Raw genomic sequence first — 18,710 nt, 5'->3', positions numbered from 1 at the left:
CTGGGAGCGAGGTTAATAGAAATGACTAGAACAGGCTGCTACATATCAGAGGATGTCTTAGAGGACATTGTTAAAAGTTACGGTAAAATTGAGGGGTTGAAAACGAAGCAATTTTTAAAACAAACCAAAATAACACCTAGAAAACGAGATTGAAAAACTAATTAAATTAACTTTATTTGTCAATATGCAAAACAAACTAAAGACTAAAACTAATGAAAATCCAATAAAATAGGGTTTTGGGTTAGGAATGTGTTTGGGGTCTAGGATTAGAATAATGGAATTATGAGTCGGGATTAGGGGTTTGGGTGAAGGTTTAGAATCGGGATTAGGGTGTTTGGTGGACATGTTTACAGTTGGGGTTAGGTTTAGGAGTATGGGTTTGGTTTATCTGATAGGTTAGGGAGTGAGATAGAGGTTGGTGCGTAGGGTCATGAGAGCACAGGTTAGGATTAGTAAAATTAGTATTATGGATTTAGCAGTTGACGCATAAGAGCTCCGGATCCGCATACACACAGCACCGCAGGTAGTGTGAATTGACACGCAGACTCAAATGCTTTCTCTTCCTTGCGCCGTTTGTACGGCGCCCGTTTCGTATCTGTTTCGCAGTTAGTGTGAATTGGGCATGAGGGTCACGTTTATTCTAAAGAGTTGTACACTGTTAGTCACTTCTAGTTTCTACACAGCTCCATTAACTGTGGTTTGATGTAAATTATTTTCTTTTGAACCTGACTTTATTGATCAACGAGATCTTACGAAAGGGCTCAAATATTCTTTTCTCGGAAAGATGACCACCTACACTTGACCTTAATATTTGAAAGTTGTTGAAATGTGCGTGGGAAAAAAGAGAGTAAAAATATGTTATTTTTAAAGCAAGCATAGGAAACGCATAAAAAGAGTGACATTTATTGGCTTTTGAGGAACATAAAAAACAAGGATAAGGCAGCTATTCTCAGATTTCTGACTGCTTTTTGTTTTTTGTTGCATAAAAATGCATTCTAGAGTCCTTCTGCATTCTACTTGGATGTATTCATCCAATTTTGAAAGCACAGAAGCTGAGCAATTTGAATACACTATAAGTGAAGCTGTGACTCCGACTACGACTGAAATGAATGAGGTGAGCTGACAGATAGCTGAATGGAAACACACATGCAAGCAGATGGCTGTCGGGCATCACACACACACACACACACACACACACGCACATAACTACACACATTCAACATTCTAAACAGACGAGTCCCAAGGTTTACCCCCCCCATCATCTCAAACTGTGACAGATATTTCTTGTTCTTGCTCAAAAAAAGAAGAAAAAAGACACTCATAATTCCTACACCTCCGTCTACCTGCATGCGTTCCAGGGGTAATATACTGTGGACAAACAGCCAGTGGGGGCCCACAGTAGTAAAGGGATGGAGAAGCAGGGCTTGGTGGATATAAACAACCAGATTAAGGAGACAATCTCCACCATAAATCTGCAATATTATCTGCTGCGGGCGGCAGGAAGGGGAAGCTCAGAGAGCTGGACCGGCACCAAGAGCGGCCTGTGATGTTTTATTATCGCCAGCCGTAGCCTAAACTCGGGGATGAACACTTGAAAGCCTCGGAATCAATCACGGCAATGGCGGCATACACTTGGCTCAATAACGCTTTCTCAGGCTGGCTAAAGAGGGGAAAATGATCAGCGTGGAAGCAATCAGCAGCGGGAGGGAATGCAAATTCTTGTGCATACTTAGACCTGCACTTGAGCGTGTGAAGATGGTGCACTCATTGGGTACTAAATAGCAATACCACCATAATGTATGACTGCTATCATTATCTCTAATGGCACAGTATCGATATTCTACGTTAGGTGTCCAAACTGTTGTTGCCCAAACTGGGTCAGAGACAAAATATTTTTCATTTCAATGTATCGCATTTTTATCTCTCACAGCACTATTGATACGCTATATAAAAAGATATTGATATGGTTGCTCTATGAAGTTGGGGTGGGACAAAACAGACATTAAAATGTAACGCATTATCTCTAACCGATCAATATTGTTGCGGTCCAACATCCATGTTAGAGGTAGGGCGATATTGATATTGCGGGGGTTTTTCATCGTGTTGTAAGTTACTCTTTGCTTCCCAGCCAGAAGCCTTGGTTGTGAGACATAGCCACAGTTTTCACTTACACGTGTGAAAAATACTGGAAAATAAAATGAAGGGAAGAACGATAAGGGGGCACTAAAAGGGGGCACTAAAAGGGGAAAAACTATATAATTAGCAGGAGCTCCGAGATTGGTGTGAACAGTGTAATTACCCCAGTAATCATCAGGTGGTAGGAGAGAGGAGGAGATGTGGCAACAGGAGGAAGAAATAAATGGAGAAAGACAAAGGCAATAAAAGAAACAACAGTCAGGAGTCTTAATCAGTGCTATGAGCCACGGGAAAACACATTTTTCCACACAATAAGCATTCAGGAGTCCAAACAGTAAAAAAAACAAACAAAACAAAAAAATAAAATAAAATAATCAACTTTACTGATTCAAGGGTACATTAAATGTGGGATAAAAATAATACTAAAAAATAACGTGCAACATGTGCAGGACCCTAAAACATTATTTATTAGTACAATTGCAGAAATGACAATGTCAGTCATGGCTGAAATTGAGGTCTTGAGCTTCCCTTCCTGCTAGATTGCTCCTCAGTCCTCAAATGTAATTAGCAGAATCCAACGTCTGGCATCTTTAATATTTCATATTCTTTTCCAATTGTATAGTTTGTCGTCACAGTATCACATTCATAAGAATGCAGAAGCTAACTTCCTGCTTGGGAACGTCACACAAGCTGAAATTTAGGTTGAAACAAGAAGCTCGGGTTCAATTCTTAGGACGTCATCAAAGTAAAATGTAAAAACGTTGCTGCATTTAGAAGATAAAAAAATACGGCCATAAAAGATAGCATCCTTTGCACATCATGCGTGATGGTTCTGATATACTGTTGACATGCCATCCAAATTTCCATCCACAACCCTGTCCTAAAATACAACAAAACATTGTTTGTTTTTTAAGGAAAAAGATTTGAAATATGAGTGTATTGACTTACAAGTGTGGTAACAGAACAAATTAAACTCTCATCTCAAGGTAGAGTATGCAGAGGCTGATTATTTTTCAATTTAAAAAAACATATGCATCATGTGAATTCTCCTTTTGCAATGTTTTTAACAGAAAAGTAATTCATGCCAAGCAATTATTTGCGTCACGACAATCGCCACATTGGCCGGAGCTGCCAGCTAATCCGAATGCGAGAACGAAATCAAGACAGCATGGCATTGTTAATGAACATTGTCCAGTAAATAGCCCCGGTAGCTGCGGTGACTGACAAATGGTGAGGAGACACAAGAGGCATTGGGTAATAGCATCTAATGGGCTGCTCTTGAAGGCAGCCAATGCCTGCAAGATTTTCTCCCTGATTACTGACATTAGCCAGAGTTCAATTCTCCCCAGTGAGTCGCTTTCCTGCTCCCCAGTCACACTCGTCTCTGTCAACGTCTTGCTTTATTCATTGTGCCCTCTTGTTGCTATTTTTATGCTAATCGTATGCTGAAGAGTGAGATGCTCTATTTTGAAATAAAAAAAAGTTACATTAGTTGAAGGTGTTTCCTTGCAAGAAAGACACATTGTGCAGAACAGGCATATAGAATAACAGAATCTAGATAGTTTTGAGTGGACCGGACACTGTTTTCTGTCTGATAAATCTGGAGTCTGTTGGTTCCGGCTCCATTAAATCAAGGTTTCACTGTAAGTCATAAGTCTCAAATCTTAACTTTCAAGTTTCATGCAAGTCAAGTTACTGTGGCAAATATCAGACAAGTTCAGTTGCCACAAAATTTTAAGATAGTCAAGTCATTGCCAAAGTCACAACAGGTAATACAAATACATTTGTACAGTTTTTTGTAATGGTTCCAAATCCAGTCTCTTTATTTTCAAGCGCATAACCACATGAAGATAAGTCAATGCTCGACCAGTTATTGGTGCTATCTAATCTAAAATAAAACAGATTGATAGCTTGGTTCAAATAAACCGGTCCAAATTTACCACTAAGTCAACACAATTGAGGTAATGGGGGTAAGGGGGTGGGGGCGGAAGAACGCTTCAGAATTAGACGCTTTAGATAAATTTTTGACCAAATATGACATTCAATATATCTTCCAGAAAAATAGCACAAGTTCAAAAGCAGTTTTTGAACTCACAGAAGAAATAACCAAAAACATTGAAAAACTATTGATGATAGCAGGGATATTTGTTGATCTTTAACCCATTTGCTCCCAAAAACGTAGAAACACGTTCAATTTTAAACGTTTTAAGTATCCCAAAGGCGTTTTATTAAATGTTTTTTTTTTAAGCTAGAGCATACAGAATGAAGCCTTTGGTGCAGCCTTTCAACTGCAAAGAACGGTTGAAGAAATGGTAGTTACTACACAAGCGGCCAGCAGGTGGCAGCAGAGCATAGGGAATGAACCAGGACCATGTTGAAAAAACCCTCAATTACTCAGAATTCTAAATAGATTTGTGAATAATGATGAAAGTTAGCTATATTCTAATGCTAATTGAATTGCAAAACGGAAACAGATAGAAATGCACTTTTTTTTCCTGATGAAAGAAAATACTTTAATCTTTCTTTTGGTAGGTTTCATGTTTTTATAGCAATAGAACACAATATTTTGTGGGCCTTGCAAAATCAGTCAAAATCCAGTAAAACAGCCGGAAGTGAGGGGGATTGTTTTAGTAAAAATGGCTGGGAGTGAATGAGTTAAAAGCATCCGATACTGGGAACCATGATATCTTACAAAAAAGGTACATTACAGAATCAGATTTTATTTTATTATTTTTTTTCTCTGACCCAAATTATCCATTGATCCATTCTCTGTATCGCTTATCCTCACCAGGGCCCAAATTTGAACCATCAAACTCAGAACTGTGAGGTGGATGTGCTAACTAAGCAGTCAGTATCGGTGCCGTAATTACAGAACCTGAAAAACGCTGTGATTGGTTCACCACAAATACATTTTCTCTTAATGACGCTAAAATGGATTATGTGGTATTTCATAAGAAGAAAACAAATGTCACTCATTCAATGTAAACAATAGTGAGATAGATGAGTTAGGTGTGAGTATTTTTTAAGATTACTTGTTGATCAACCTGAAACAACATACTGTACTTATCCACTCTAAACTTCCATATCTGGTGTGAAAGTTTGGTGATGGTCGGAAGGGCTGTAGGTGCACATTGGCAGCCACGCTTCTTGTCAGCCAGCCCAAGGGCAGCTGTGGCTACTTAAGTAGCTTACCCACTTACCGCCATCAGAGTGTGAATGTGTGAGCGCACGAATAATGTATCCACTGTGAAGCGTCTTTGAGTGTCCAAAAAAACGCTATATAAATCTGATCCATTATTATTATTAAATGTCTTGATGGGCTCAATCAAGTTTGGGAATCACTGTACTAGACTGACAGTAGATCAGTCTCTACCAACAAACTCAAATAACTGCTATCATCTGACGATGAACACTTCTTATATTAATGGATCTTTAGACTATATTATTAGCATCACGGCAGAACTTGAAATTGAAATAAATTATTAAAATGAAAATGCGGCTTAGAATTTTACTTTGCTTGAAGGGCGTTTGACTTCATTTGTTTCGACGTCACATGTCACGGACGCTCAAATGCCAAAGACAAAGCACACATGCTGAAACGCACACCTCCATTTCTCAATATAACGCTGCCCGCACAATCTCATAATTACAAAGATTGAGTGAAGCCGACTGGAAATGCCAGAGAGCAGAGTCACGACCGCCTCTGAGAAAAAAAAAAGCAGTCGTCACCAGCGTGAACAAACATCGACAGCCCACTGGAGGCCGAGCAGACACAAAAACCCTCTCACAGGCTGCGAGCTAACATGGTTGTACTGTCAAAACACTTTTATTAAAAGCACACCGACCGTGTCATTTGGTGTGCAGCATTCACACTGCATTCAAAGAAAACCATTCACGAAGCTGACTGGTGGGGAAATCTCTTGAATAAGGTTAACTATGTTAATGGCGGACTTTTGTATGTAGAGATCAACATTTTTCTTATACTGTCGCCACCATAAAAAGCAACGCCCCCTTTGAGCGCAGTTTTCAAATATTGTTGAGGGGTCCAGCAAGAGTCTGGTTGGTAAAAGAAGTTTCTTAAAAAATATTTTAAATATATTTTCAGTACCACTTTTTTCAGCAGAAGGAGCTCCCACTTAATAAAGTAAAACTTAATTCTTCTTTATGGTCAGTTATCTCTTTTTCTTAAACTCAAAATTTTGGCATTCGTTTGCAACACTTTAGTGCAGTAAGCAAGTCAAGTAAAGTAAAAGTAAGAATATTATTTGAAATTGCTCCAAATGTGTATAATGCAATCTGGTCCAAAATATAAAAAGAACCCTAAGTAATTTAAAAAGAATAATTCATTCACATGGGTTTTAAATTTTGAGCTGTCAAACGATTACAAATGTTTGGGATATATATTAAGTGTAAAAATGTTTTTGATAGATTTATTTTTCAATCAGTTGGCTAGGTTTATTTTATGTTTCAAATTCATGTTTCTGAAATACTTTGCACGGTGCGCATATTATGTCTTTTTAAAGGTTAAATATTTATAATTCAAATTAAATTATCAGCCTTTTGTTTTCCTGATCCTTTTTTTAATAGAAAAAAAAACTGTTATAACTGTCAATAGTTAAACTGTGATACATTTTTCGGTCATATCGCCCAGCCCTTTTTTGGGGTCTATTTAAATAATTGATACAATATATGAAAATATAGAAAAAAAAAAATTTCAACATGTTTGAAGATACTATAATTTGTGGTGTTTTATGATTAACGTCTACAAGCAACAAATGTCAACTATAATATTGTTTTGAATATTGAAATGAATCGTATCAAATCAAAAATCGTATCGAACCGTTCTGAAAGATCTAATTTTTCAATCAAATCGCAACCTGTGTATCGAGATACATATCGAATCGGACTCATGTCAAAGATTCCCACCACTACTGTCAAGCTAAAGGACTATCTGCTGTCAAAATTAATAGTGCAATTAATCTGCGTTAATACATGATTAATGCAATATTTTTTTGTGATTTATCAATGAGTTAACACTTTAACTTTGACAGCACTAGTTTTAATTTGCCAAAAGTGCCTATGATCAAGCCAAAATTAGATATATGCAAGCAGTAAAGTTGGAAATGACAAAATTCACATTTTTGGGAATTTTCCCTACATTTGCATTAACACAGCTAAAATGGTTCAGAGAAGGAAGTGAAGTAGACACAAACGGCCAGTATAAAGTCCAGAGGGTTAACACTCTTCTTTAATAATAGTGACCATGTGATCAAATGTCATCCAAAATAGCAACCGGTAAACAGTTTCTGTTCCACCAACGCCCAACCAACATAGACCCCCGCACAAATCATCTTCTCTTTCTTTCCATCACTGCAAGAAGTGCTCTCTCTCCTTCTCCTTCTCTTTCTCCATCTGCACGAGAGGCTGTCCTGGTGTGTCAGTAATGACAATGTCCCAGTGTTCCTCTCTGCCAATTAGCCTGGCCGTAATTACACGGACACATGTGGAGCTGTCAATCACGCCGCTCCTCCACACAGGAACTCAACCACCTGCCCCTCCCGCCACCGAGAGAGAGACTGAGACCACAGACTGTGTCCACCAGTACCACATTGCTCAATTACTCTTAACTGAGTCAACAATCCCACGGCCCTCATTGAAAATGGCACCGGTGTGGTTTATTTGTTTGCAGCCAGCTCCATGGACTGCTTGCGATGTCCTGTTTACTTACTTAATGCACTTTGTGCCAACGCACTCTACAGATGGCAGCCTGCAGCAGATTCAATTTGTAACAGGAGCACAACAACGTAATATTATACAGATGTTCTGCTATATACTATATAAGAAGGCAACTACCACATGCGGTGGCCAGGCGTAGATGACTTGGGATACGAGTTTAATTTGTCCCGTGACCATGTTTATGGATCAAAACACTCATCATCCTTCTCCACTGAAATAAATGGAAATGCCATTAACCCATTACAGCCCTTGTCGCCCCTAAAAACAAACACAATGTTTGTTTGTTTTTAATAAAGGGGAAAAAAGCAATTCATAAATTTGTACTTACAACAGAGTAAATATAATTCAATTAAATAAATAAATCAAACAGTTTGAGCATCATAATTCATTGCTGCATTTCAATTCATTATCACTTTTGATGTGCCTGCCTATGCCACTGGTAGTCTGGAAGACACTAATAAAAAGCTAAGCGCAAGTACTTATATTACTATCACGCAGACACAAAGAAGTACAGCAATTTTCTAATATCTGTAGCTTCTGAAACCATGACTATCAATGCTAACCGATAACATATCAATGGTGATTTTGCATTTTTGGTTAAGATGACTTTTCCAAGGAAAAATTATGTTTGAAATGCTGTTAATCCCCTTTGTCTAAAACGGGACAAAAACAGCTCGATTGTGTTAAACTTGGTTTATGCTTGACATGCCCGTGAGGTCCGCACAACTCCATGTGGTGCAATGACATCATTTCAGCAACCACGTCCCCCCAAGCAATATCTGTATTGCCCAAATTTTCCGTACTGCGTACCTACGGAAATTTGGAAACTATGTGGACGGCCTGTGCGGGAAAAAAATGGATGAGCAAAAACTACTTTCTTTGTTTTCATTTATTTTGTTAAATGTGACTGTTTACGCCAAACTATTGTTAACTGAATAAAAAAAAAAAAAACTTTTCTAGCTTCTATTGTGGTGAAGTGTTGTTGATATTCTGTAGATGCTCTTCACTGCCTTTTATAGTTTGGGTAAAAGAGAAGCTAATAGAGGGGGCAAGCCGTGCAGCGTATAAAAGGCTGCAAAAATTGTCGACCTGATTCCGCACGTCCCATTTCTGCGTGGAACATACATGCGTCAAGCATAAGCCATGCTTTAATGGGCCTATAGGCCTACTTAAGTACCGTCAATTTTTCTGTTTGGTAAACATTCGCGATAAACTTCAGCATTCGAGACGATGACGATTTAGTGTTTCATCAGTATAAATGGCATTGGGACCACAGCCAAAGAAGTTGCGAAGAATTGAGGCGGAATACAGTAATGCATTTGGATATTTGATTCACTTGTGAAATGCTTTGGCTGCAGATTGTTTGTTCCAGCTTGTGCTAAACACTCCAATCATGTACGAAACACTTTTACTGGCCTTTCACAGCAATTTGTACATGTTGAAAGTGTACATTTATTACTGTATTATGTAGCCGATTTGTCCAGAATGTGTGCACGAGAACATACAATAAGCCTATGCATGCATGTAATGAAGTCTTTCGTGTCCAAAGTTACAGAGTATCTTCATTGCATGTGCATGTACAAGCGCACTAGATGCATTTTTTTCCAAATAGCAAAGAAGCACTTCTTCAAAAGCAGTACAGCCACAGAGGACTCATCAAAGATTTGTGTCCAGCCGAAGTGGCCGATAACAACTCATTCAGCCGGCGGCTATTAGCAAGTCGGAGTTGGGGCCCGTCTACAAGTTGCGTGTTACAGAGGCTCAAATTACCAGTCAAGTCACCATTGACATTGTCCCTAACCTGGACGGTAAACATCCGGGTGACTTTTACTCTGACAGGCCAGCTACATGTTGTGTACTAATCACGCATTAGCCCCACATTAGGATAGGCCACCGCCACCGCCCCATCCCCACACGGGATGACATAAAACCTGACGTGCTGAGGATTTTACTCTGATCAGAATTGGCGCAGTATCAAATACGGTCTTTTTCTTGCCCATTACGTCAGCAAACTTCCATTCAAGTGAACAACGGCAGCTGTCGTTTACACACGGGATACGTCATCACGGTCACGTGACCAGGATAATGGCGTTGCACACGGTATGTTTCTTTTTATACTTAATCGGATTAAAAGAAAATTCAGGGAATAGATCCAGACATATTTTCACTTTGATTTTTTATACACAATGCCGAATCCAATACTGAAGTTATTAGCAGTGTGTTCTTTTAAGGGCAATGCTGTGATATGTATTTGAAATGATAGAGACTTTTTGGATGAAAGTTTGAGGTATATTTTGTGGCAGTGCTCGGGATTATTGTATGCCAATAAATGAAGGGTGACTTCTTGTGCCGCATCACGACATATGGTACGGTACAGTACATACTAAGGAAAGCGGTATGGGTATCAATTAGGAGACTCACAAAAGGAGCAATAAAAATGCTTATTTAACGGTTATGTATTTACAGGTAGCGCCACAATTTATAAGTGGCAGACAAAATTCATTTTTTGCAGCCGATACATAAATATGTGCGGGAGACACTGCGGCATTAGTGTCTCAATTCAAGGATCTGATCAATGGCATCATTGATCGGATTGGCAAATTACGACCGGTCACAAATTGAACAAAATATGCAAAATATAAAAAGTCTATTTGTTATCACATTTATACGCAAGTGCAGAAGATAGTTTGGCAAAACCAAGAGGAATGTTTAAGATTATCATAGTTTGCTGAGCTTTAACACAACACATTATCAATAATTGAAACATCACAACATTAAAAGTCCTCCTGGTTACTCAATCTATGCAATTTGTTCTGAGCACATAATCGCTTGAGAGGCCTGAAAAGAATAATGGCCACCGATGGCATGTTTGAGATCAATAAAGACACAGCCTTTATAAATGATACTTAAATATCCATTACCCACTCATTCTGTGGCATTAATTAAAGCCTTCACAATTGTGCTTGTAACTCAATACATTTAAGTCAAGTTAATAGAGGGCCCGATTTCCCTCGGGCATCTCCAACAGGGGGCAAATAAATGAAAGTTTCATACTGGCGTCGATAATGTGGCATGAGAGTTATTTGTCAGGGGTGGGCGAGGTTGTCTGCGTCTCACAGAGAGATACAGTCTCTTAATGTCTGCCCAACAAGGAGCCATCCATCTCAGGCTAAATTGAATGGAGACAAGGGGATAAGGCAGAGTGATCCTGAATGCATAATCATACAAGTGTTAAATATTTGACTCAGGTAACAGCACGGTACTAATGCCTAACCTGTTGAAGGAGCATCTATTTAGGGGAGATCAGAGCAAGAAAGGGAAGAGCAAACACACAACACAGTATACGTATATATAAAAAAAAATGTCATGGCCACTTTTATTCAAAATTAACTTGTTGAAATCATAGACTACCAAGGAGTAGGGACCTTTTTCCCCACATTTCTTTCCCTCTGTTATATTATACATTCAACTCTTTTTTTTTTTTTCTGGAGAGCTCAGTATTGTTCATTCGGCAATTCCACCGATTTGGCATGCCATCATCATTGTTCTCCTTTTTTTTTTATATATATATATATATATATATGTATATACAGTATATATATATATATTTTTTTTTGTAAGTGGGTAATTGTGTGTATGTGTGTGTGTGTGTGTGCGTGCGTGCGAGTGTGTGTGTATTCATTAGTTCACCTAAAACCTATTAAAAAAAATCCCATACTGTTCACCTAAACCGAACACTTCCAGCCAGAGTCGTGAGGCCGTCAGGAAACCCGAGGAAGGACCAAAGAAAAGAAAGGAAAGTGAAATCCAGCACCGACCAGACACCACCCACCAGGCCACCAACCAGAGTCCTTCACCAACCCCAGAGACATCTAACCGGTCCGCAGCCCCCGCTCCCCCCACGACCCCCCCGTCCCCCATCCACCCCCGCCATCCACCCCAACCCAGCCCCAGGCGCCGAAGAGGGGCACCGGGGGCAGAAGGAGAAATGGGGGCACCGGAGGACGGGGGACACCCCCAGCGGGGAAAGGCCCCGGTCGTCACTCCAGCGTTCTTAGTGAGAGTTAACCCCGTTACTGAGTTCGCCAGCTCGCCGACTGGCGAACTCTACCCCTAAACCTTGAAAGTGACCCCACCCAGTGTATATACAAGTGTGTGTGTGTGGTGCATTAAAATTGGGAGCAGGTGAACCGGAGCAGAGGGAAATGATATCCCCCTCTGCTCCGACCCACCACAGGCATGTCAGTGAGTGTATGTGGTGCATTAAAAAAAAAAAAAGGGGGGGGGGGGGCGCGGCGGGGACACGGACAGGGGACCGCAGCACTACTCTATACTGCGGTCATTAAAATTGGAGGGGAGTTGTAGGGCGAAGACGGTCTTTACACCCCCCCCCCCCCCCCCACCCCAAAGTGTGTTATGTGCCCTATATGTCTATAAAAGTATATTGTGCAAAACCATACATTCATCTCTTGTTTAACTCTTTCACTGCCACTGACGTTTAAAGACGTCAAGTAAAAACCTACGGAGCGCTGCCAATGACGTCAAAAGACGTCATCCATTTTTTTTTTTGAAACGGGTGGGGGGAAGCCTTCCGCATCTCTGGTGAAAGTTTCAATTAGGTCTGTTGTGCCTAAGGACTATTTTTGGCCCCTAGAGGGCAGCGATGACTGTCTTTTGACAAGATCGGGTGGGCGTCAGTAGAGGCGGAGCTAGAGCGTCGAGCAAGAGATCAGAATGGAAAACAAAGGAAAAATGACGGCCGGTCGCGAGGAGCTCACGCCCGAGCCGTTTTTTTCAAAGACCAAAAGCATCGACCAACGCTAAAAGAGCACATTGTTGACGACGATGATCATCATCGATGATGAAGATGAGGGTGGTGACTCCGTGGTTGGGAAGCATTGACGCGGCAGTAGAAGACGTTAGATGGAGCTAGATGGAGGAGGGAACGGGCAATGGCGAGCGTTTGCAAGCAGCTCTATCTACACTTACAAGACGAAAGGCATCGACCAACGCTAAAAGAGTACATTGATGACGACGATGATCATCATCGATGATGATGAAGGTGAATCCGAGCTTGACGGCGAAATTGGAACCGCTGACGCGGCGGCTATGACGGTGTCGTAACGCGGAGCACAACCGAGCACGCACAGGCGGACGTTCGATCGGACGACGGAGAGTGCCCCGAGTCCAATGCATATTCATCGGAGGAAGTGTGTACAGTCTGCTACTTGCTTTTTATTCCCCGGAAAAAAAGGCCGTCAAGAAAGCGTAACGTTTGCACGCGAAACGGACCAATGCGAAAGTGAAAGTAAACTGTTGTGTGAGTCCTGGCGTCTCCTTGCACGCAGGAGAGCGTTACAAAAAGAAAAACTGTATTTGAAACATCCACATAATTGTAAGTAGTACCACAGTTGCACACATTTGTAAATAGTTTGCGAAATTGTTTTGTCAAATTGTTACACTGTTGAATGGAAATAAACGTATTTTGCAATCAAAAAACACTTTTTCATTGTTGGTGAAAGCGTTTTACAGAAGTAAAGCACTATTTAGGTGTTTGTGGCATCATTCATGGACAAAAAGAAGTGTAGAATTCACTAGAAAGCATGAAATAACATTGTTTCACAAAAAGCTGTTTTTCTCCGTTTTTTGTTTCAAAACAGAGAATTTCGGTGAAAGTAACCATTTTCTATTGTTGATTACTGAAGAACGGAATAAGGTAGAAACAAACTTTTTTTTCTGATGAAAGATGAGAGTCCAATCTTTCATTTGGTAGTATGTGTGTTTCCATAGTCCAAACACAACATTTTCTGTGGACCTTGAAAGATCAGTCAAAATGCTTAAATCGGCTGGCACTGGCGACAACCCGTTTCTGAAAACGTCTAGCAGTGAAAGAGTTAAGATAAGAGACAAAATCTGAGAAGAAGAGACTACTTTATTTCTATATAATTATTACTGTATATATATTTTAATGCTTCATGCATATACAGTAATAAAATATATGCATGTGAGATATTATTTTATGCACTTGGGGTCACCATCACTGTATCTGTGACAATAAAAGCACCATTCAAGCTGGGCCTGGCCTGTTGAGTGACATGGAAGTCAACAAATGCAAATGTACTGAATGACTGTTAATTAACTTTAGTCTTGTAATATAACATTTTTTCAAATAATTTTGAATAACATCGTCACAGAACTATTTTAGTGCAACAGTTTGTGTGAGGCGCTGGAGAATGACTTACGGATGACTTTGAGGAAATTTTGGTTCACCATTCTCAAGAGGGGTGAAGCACTGCATCATCAACACTGTGGTGACCTTGAAGCCTCAATTCCTACAACACACCTTACTCTGAGAAAGCAGAGTCTGGATACTCTGAGGTGGGCGCTCACAGTCAATAAGCTTGTCGAGGCTAGATGAGATATACCTGGAGTTCCTAAGGGCTCTAGGTGCTGTGGGACTGATGATGCTGTGGTGGTTGATGCATGTCTGAGACATTGCGTGGACATTGGAGACAGTGCCTCTATATTGGCAAACTGGGGTGGTGGTTCCCCTTTTAAAGGAACTGAACCACAGAATGTGTTCTAACAACAGAAAGATCACACTCCTCAGCCTTCCTGATAAGGTCTACTTGGGAGTTTTGGAGAAGAGGGTCCATCAAGAAGTCAAATGTCAGATTCAGGAGTAGCAGTGTGGTTTGTGTCCAGGAATCGAAAATAGGACCAGCAGTGGCTGGTGCCTCAGTGGAGACTTTGAAGGTGCATGGGAGTTCACCCAACCAGTCTACAGTACATGTGCTTTGTGGGCTCTGCCAAGGCTAGCCTTTGTCACCAACTGATACGTAAACTTCACAAACAGAATTCTTATGTGCAGCTGAGGCGTAGGCAGTTGGGTTTTGTGAGTATTAAGTCTCTGCGTTTTGCAGACGATATGTTCTGTTGGCTTTATTAAGCCACAATCCTAAACTCTCTTCAACTCTCTCTGCAGCTCAGTATTAGGTTAGGATGAGAATCAGCACCTCCAAATCTGTGGCCATGGTACTCAGTCGGTTAGAAGTTGAGATCCTGCCCAATGAGGAGGAATATCTTGGGGTCTTGTTCACATGTAAGGGAAGGAAGGAGCGGGAGATTGACCGACAGATCGGTGTAGTGCCTGCAGTGATGTGGACTCTGAATCGGTTTGACATGATAAAGAAGTAGTTAACCTGTAATTAACTGGTCGATCTTCATTCCCACCCTCATGAGCACTGAGTCATGACCTCACCGAAAAAAGTTCACATAAGCGATACAAGCAGACGAAATGAGTTTCTGCCACAGGGTGTCTAATCTCTCCCTTATAAATAGGGTGAGAAGCGCAAGGGGCTCAGGGTAGAGTTGCTACTCCTCCACACTGAGAGGGCCCAGATGAGGTGGCTCGAGCATCTGGATGCCTCCCTGGTGAGGTGTTCCGAGCACATGCCACTGGTATGAGGCCCTATAGCTACCCCAGGAAACACTGGAGAGACTATGTTTCCCGGCTGGCCTGAGAACGTCTTGGGATCCTCGGGAAGAGCTGGGCAAAGTGGTTGCAGAGCAGGAAGTCTGGGTTACTTTGCTTGAGCTGCTGCCCACACGACCCGCCCCCGGGTAAGTGAAAGAAAATAGATTGATGGATTAACAAAGTCATTACAAGTTAACTAGCGACTAGCGACTTTATTCCCGTAATGTTGCATCTTCATTCTTGTATTTATTTTATTTTCTGGGCCCAATATTCCTTGGTAACAAAGAAATTGAAGTGAAGGAGGGAAAATCATCAGGAATGCGATGATGGCATTCCAATGTTTCCATCATCAAGTCTTACCTTTGGGATGTCTTCTTATACTTGCGCCTGCCAGAGATAAAACCAAGTTAAATTTGGATTGAATGAAAAGTGCTTCTAAATGTACTTCTACTAAGACAAGTGAAAAAATATCTAAGACAATGCAATAACCACAGAATTACTGCAAATACAGACCTCAAGAGGTTAATACTAAGAATACAAAAGCAATTCTGTGTGACATTTATTTGATTAATTTATTTTTATAACAGAAATAGCAATAGCTGTCAAGTAGACACAGTAAACTCAACAGTGCAATTACTTAGACAGATAATTTAGGAGAACGGCATGAATAAAACATGAGCATTCGCTCACACAAACGCATGCACACATCCACTCCACCCTCTGACATCCTGCCTACTTTCATACGAGGAGCCCACACACACACACCTACTATCACTTACGCTAACATTTGGCCCGAAACAAACACCTACGCCTGCGCCAGGTGCCTACAGCGTGCCTCTAAAAGCCAAATCCATACACACACTCAAGGCACTCGTCATTGGCAAGTTGAGGGGGTCCCACTTCAGTCCAAAAACACGTGGGCTTGGATTGAAATGCTGCTCAGGCACAATTGTCGGCACTTAGTTTGATTTGTTTCTCAATCCTTCTAGGTAGCACTCCTTCCTCGTGCTGAGGAACTCCATATAAAAATAAAAATCAATCATCTGGCCTGCGTCCAGTGATTAAAACGATAGGCATGAAAGTACTGTCGTGTTTATGGTTTGTTTGAGTTGTGATAGAGGTTAAATGACAGTCAAAGAAGGGGAAGACTATGGAGAAACGTGAAGAAATAAAGATGACCTTCATCTCATCTTTCAAACCTCCCATCAAGTTGAAAAATGTGGATTGAAAGCTCACGAATGACGAGACTTAGACATTTCATGATTTCATGAGTAGGTTTTGGGACCTTTTTTTTAATGCTTATTATTAATGCAAATTATTATTTTATGTTATCAGGTGGTCTTCCACTTGGATCCAAAGTCGCCTATCCCTTAAGGGAGCCTTCCGTGATGAACTCTTGATAAAGTGATTAAATAATTCATTGATTTCCTTTAATCAGCGGAGGCGCTAGCAAGGTCGGTCTGTGGCGGACATGTAATTTATTTATGGGATTCCATTGGAAACAATGCAAAAACATAAAGGGGCAATTTGTCAGGAAGGGGAGAGTATGGTAGGGTAGAAAAGCACAACATGCTGTTTGGGGATGTCACAGGGCTTGATACGGCATGATTGACTGCAGAGCAAGGACAAGAAGTGTCCAAAGCCAACGCACTCATTGTCCATCTACGGGTGATTGGTGTGCCCCATGGGACACTCAGTGGCGAGACAGATGCACCAATCACACAGTTATACAGCAGCTGACAGCGCATACAGGCAAAGTCACCCTGTCGCCATAGAGACATGCCAAAAAAGCCATACTACCAAAAGTGTCAAGATGAGCATTTGTCATAAAGCAGACGTGAGGTAAAATTGACCTTTTATTTACTTGTACAGTCCTTTTTATTGTGGAGGACAACAACCCACCCATGAGTGAAAATATATCATACACAAATAAATATTTTAAAGCATAGTTTTACATTTTATATGCATTTTAACTTAAGACACACTTTTTAAACACATTAACACACTGCATGTATTGCATTGTTTGTGTACATTTGCCTTCAGGAGGTGGTGCCTGGTGGGGTAGTGAGTGACATAGGCGAGTCTGCGTGTGAATGTATGTCAGTGAGCTGTGGCCGACACCAGCTCATGTGTGAGAGAGTCTTGTCATGCTCTATGAAGCTATTTGTATTTGGCAAAGTGTCTGCTGCATGGAGTGTAGTTCAGCAGCTTGGTGATGAAGCACTGCCTCCACAAGTGACAACACAATTGCTGTCTTTATGGAAGCTAGCTATCTTCCTTTACAAACTGGGCTAGTAATAAGTTGTCATAACTCCATAGCTCTGCCCCTGGTTGTCATAGTAATGAAAGCCGCTCTTGGCAATGGTCAAATAGTTGAGGGGGGCAGCAATAGATAGGACTGACACTGGGTCAAGTGTGGGGGGGATGAACACATGCTGTACTTTTTAATTCTTGGGGTAGGTATGACAAAAGGCCTGTTATTGAGATACAGTACCTGCTTTGAAATTTAGGGGAAATGCATAGGTCTCCTTTAAAACTGCGTTGGTCTCTAAATCAATCATTTTTTAACTTGTTCTCATCTCAGACTCAAACATTGGGGAATCAGGCTATATAAAGACCAGTCGTGACCAAAAATAGCAAGTCATCAGGCAGTATCTCTCAGTGGTCTTGTTCTGGACTCGGTCTCTGTGGTTTCAGCAACAACACTGCTATCCATATGTGTATAGAGTCAACTGTCGCCTTGTAGCTCCCTTATTTCAGACAGTGATTAATGTGACATCTGACATGCCTCTGAAACACTCTGAGGACTCACAAGGATCGTTATCTGGGCTGACCGTCAAATGTCAAATATCTGGACGGGACAGACTGTTGTGATGGTAAATTTAGGACACTGGCAAAATGAAAGTCGGCCGAGGAAACTCAATGTGGCAGGGGATGTCGAAGGTCGCTGAAGGGTAGTGAAAGAGAGGGAAATAAGGAATGATCTGCGGAATGGAAATAACAAATTCTGATAACAAACCTTAATGATGGAGTGATATCTCTTTTCAGAACAAAGTCGAAGTAGCATTACAAAGTGCATAAAAGCTAATTGCTACTCCATCTTGGGCGTACAGAGCAACGCTGCGTTCTTGGAGCCAGGAAAAGGGTCGATTGGTTGGCAAACTGGCATCGGTTTTAAAATATCTTGTAAAAATGTCAATTCTGTGAGGTCTTCTCTTTTATGTGTCATCGAATGAGAAAATGGCATTAAAAAGAGAGAACGAGGGCGACCTGAGCGAGCAATCACTCATATTTCCTGCATCACTGCACATCATTGCACAACAGTAGAGCAACTGAATCATGATTCTGATAAGCAGGAAAT

The 18,710-nt window shown here is 40.9% G+C and overlaps 1 protein-coding gene across 4 annotated transcripts in view; it reads right to left on the bottom strand.

Moving 5' to 3' along the window:
• pde1cb (phosphodiesterase 1C, calmodulin-dependent b) overlaps window positions 1–18,710 on the bottom strand; it is a 139,783-nt gene that overhangs the window by 58,935 nt on the left and 62,138 nt on the right. Inside the window, exon 2 of one of the 4 annotated variants that reach the window (XM_077558478.1) lies at window positions 15,710–15,736. The exons of the other annotated variants lie outside the window; for them this stretch is intronic. Within the exon in view, the coding sequence (XP_077414604.1) occupies window positions 15,710–15,736 (27 nt within the window). The remainder of the gene's footprint in view (window positions 1–15,709; window positions 15,737–18,710) is intronic. 4 annotated transcript variants of the gene reach the window in all.

The sequence above is a fragment of the Vanacampus margaritifer genome, chromosome 2, assembly GCF_051991255.1.
Source record: "Vanacampus margaritifer isolate UIUO_Vmar chromosome 2, RoL_Vmar_1.0, whole genome shotgun sequence".
Taxonomy (NCBI): Eukaryota; Metazoa; Chordata; class Actinopteri; order Syngnathiformes; family Syngnathidae; genus Vanacampus; species Vanacampus margaritifer.
Note: the sequence above shows the minus strand (reverse complement) of the source record. Positions and strands in the feature narration are given on the sequence as shown.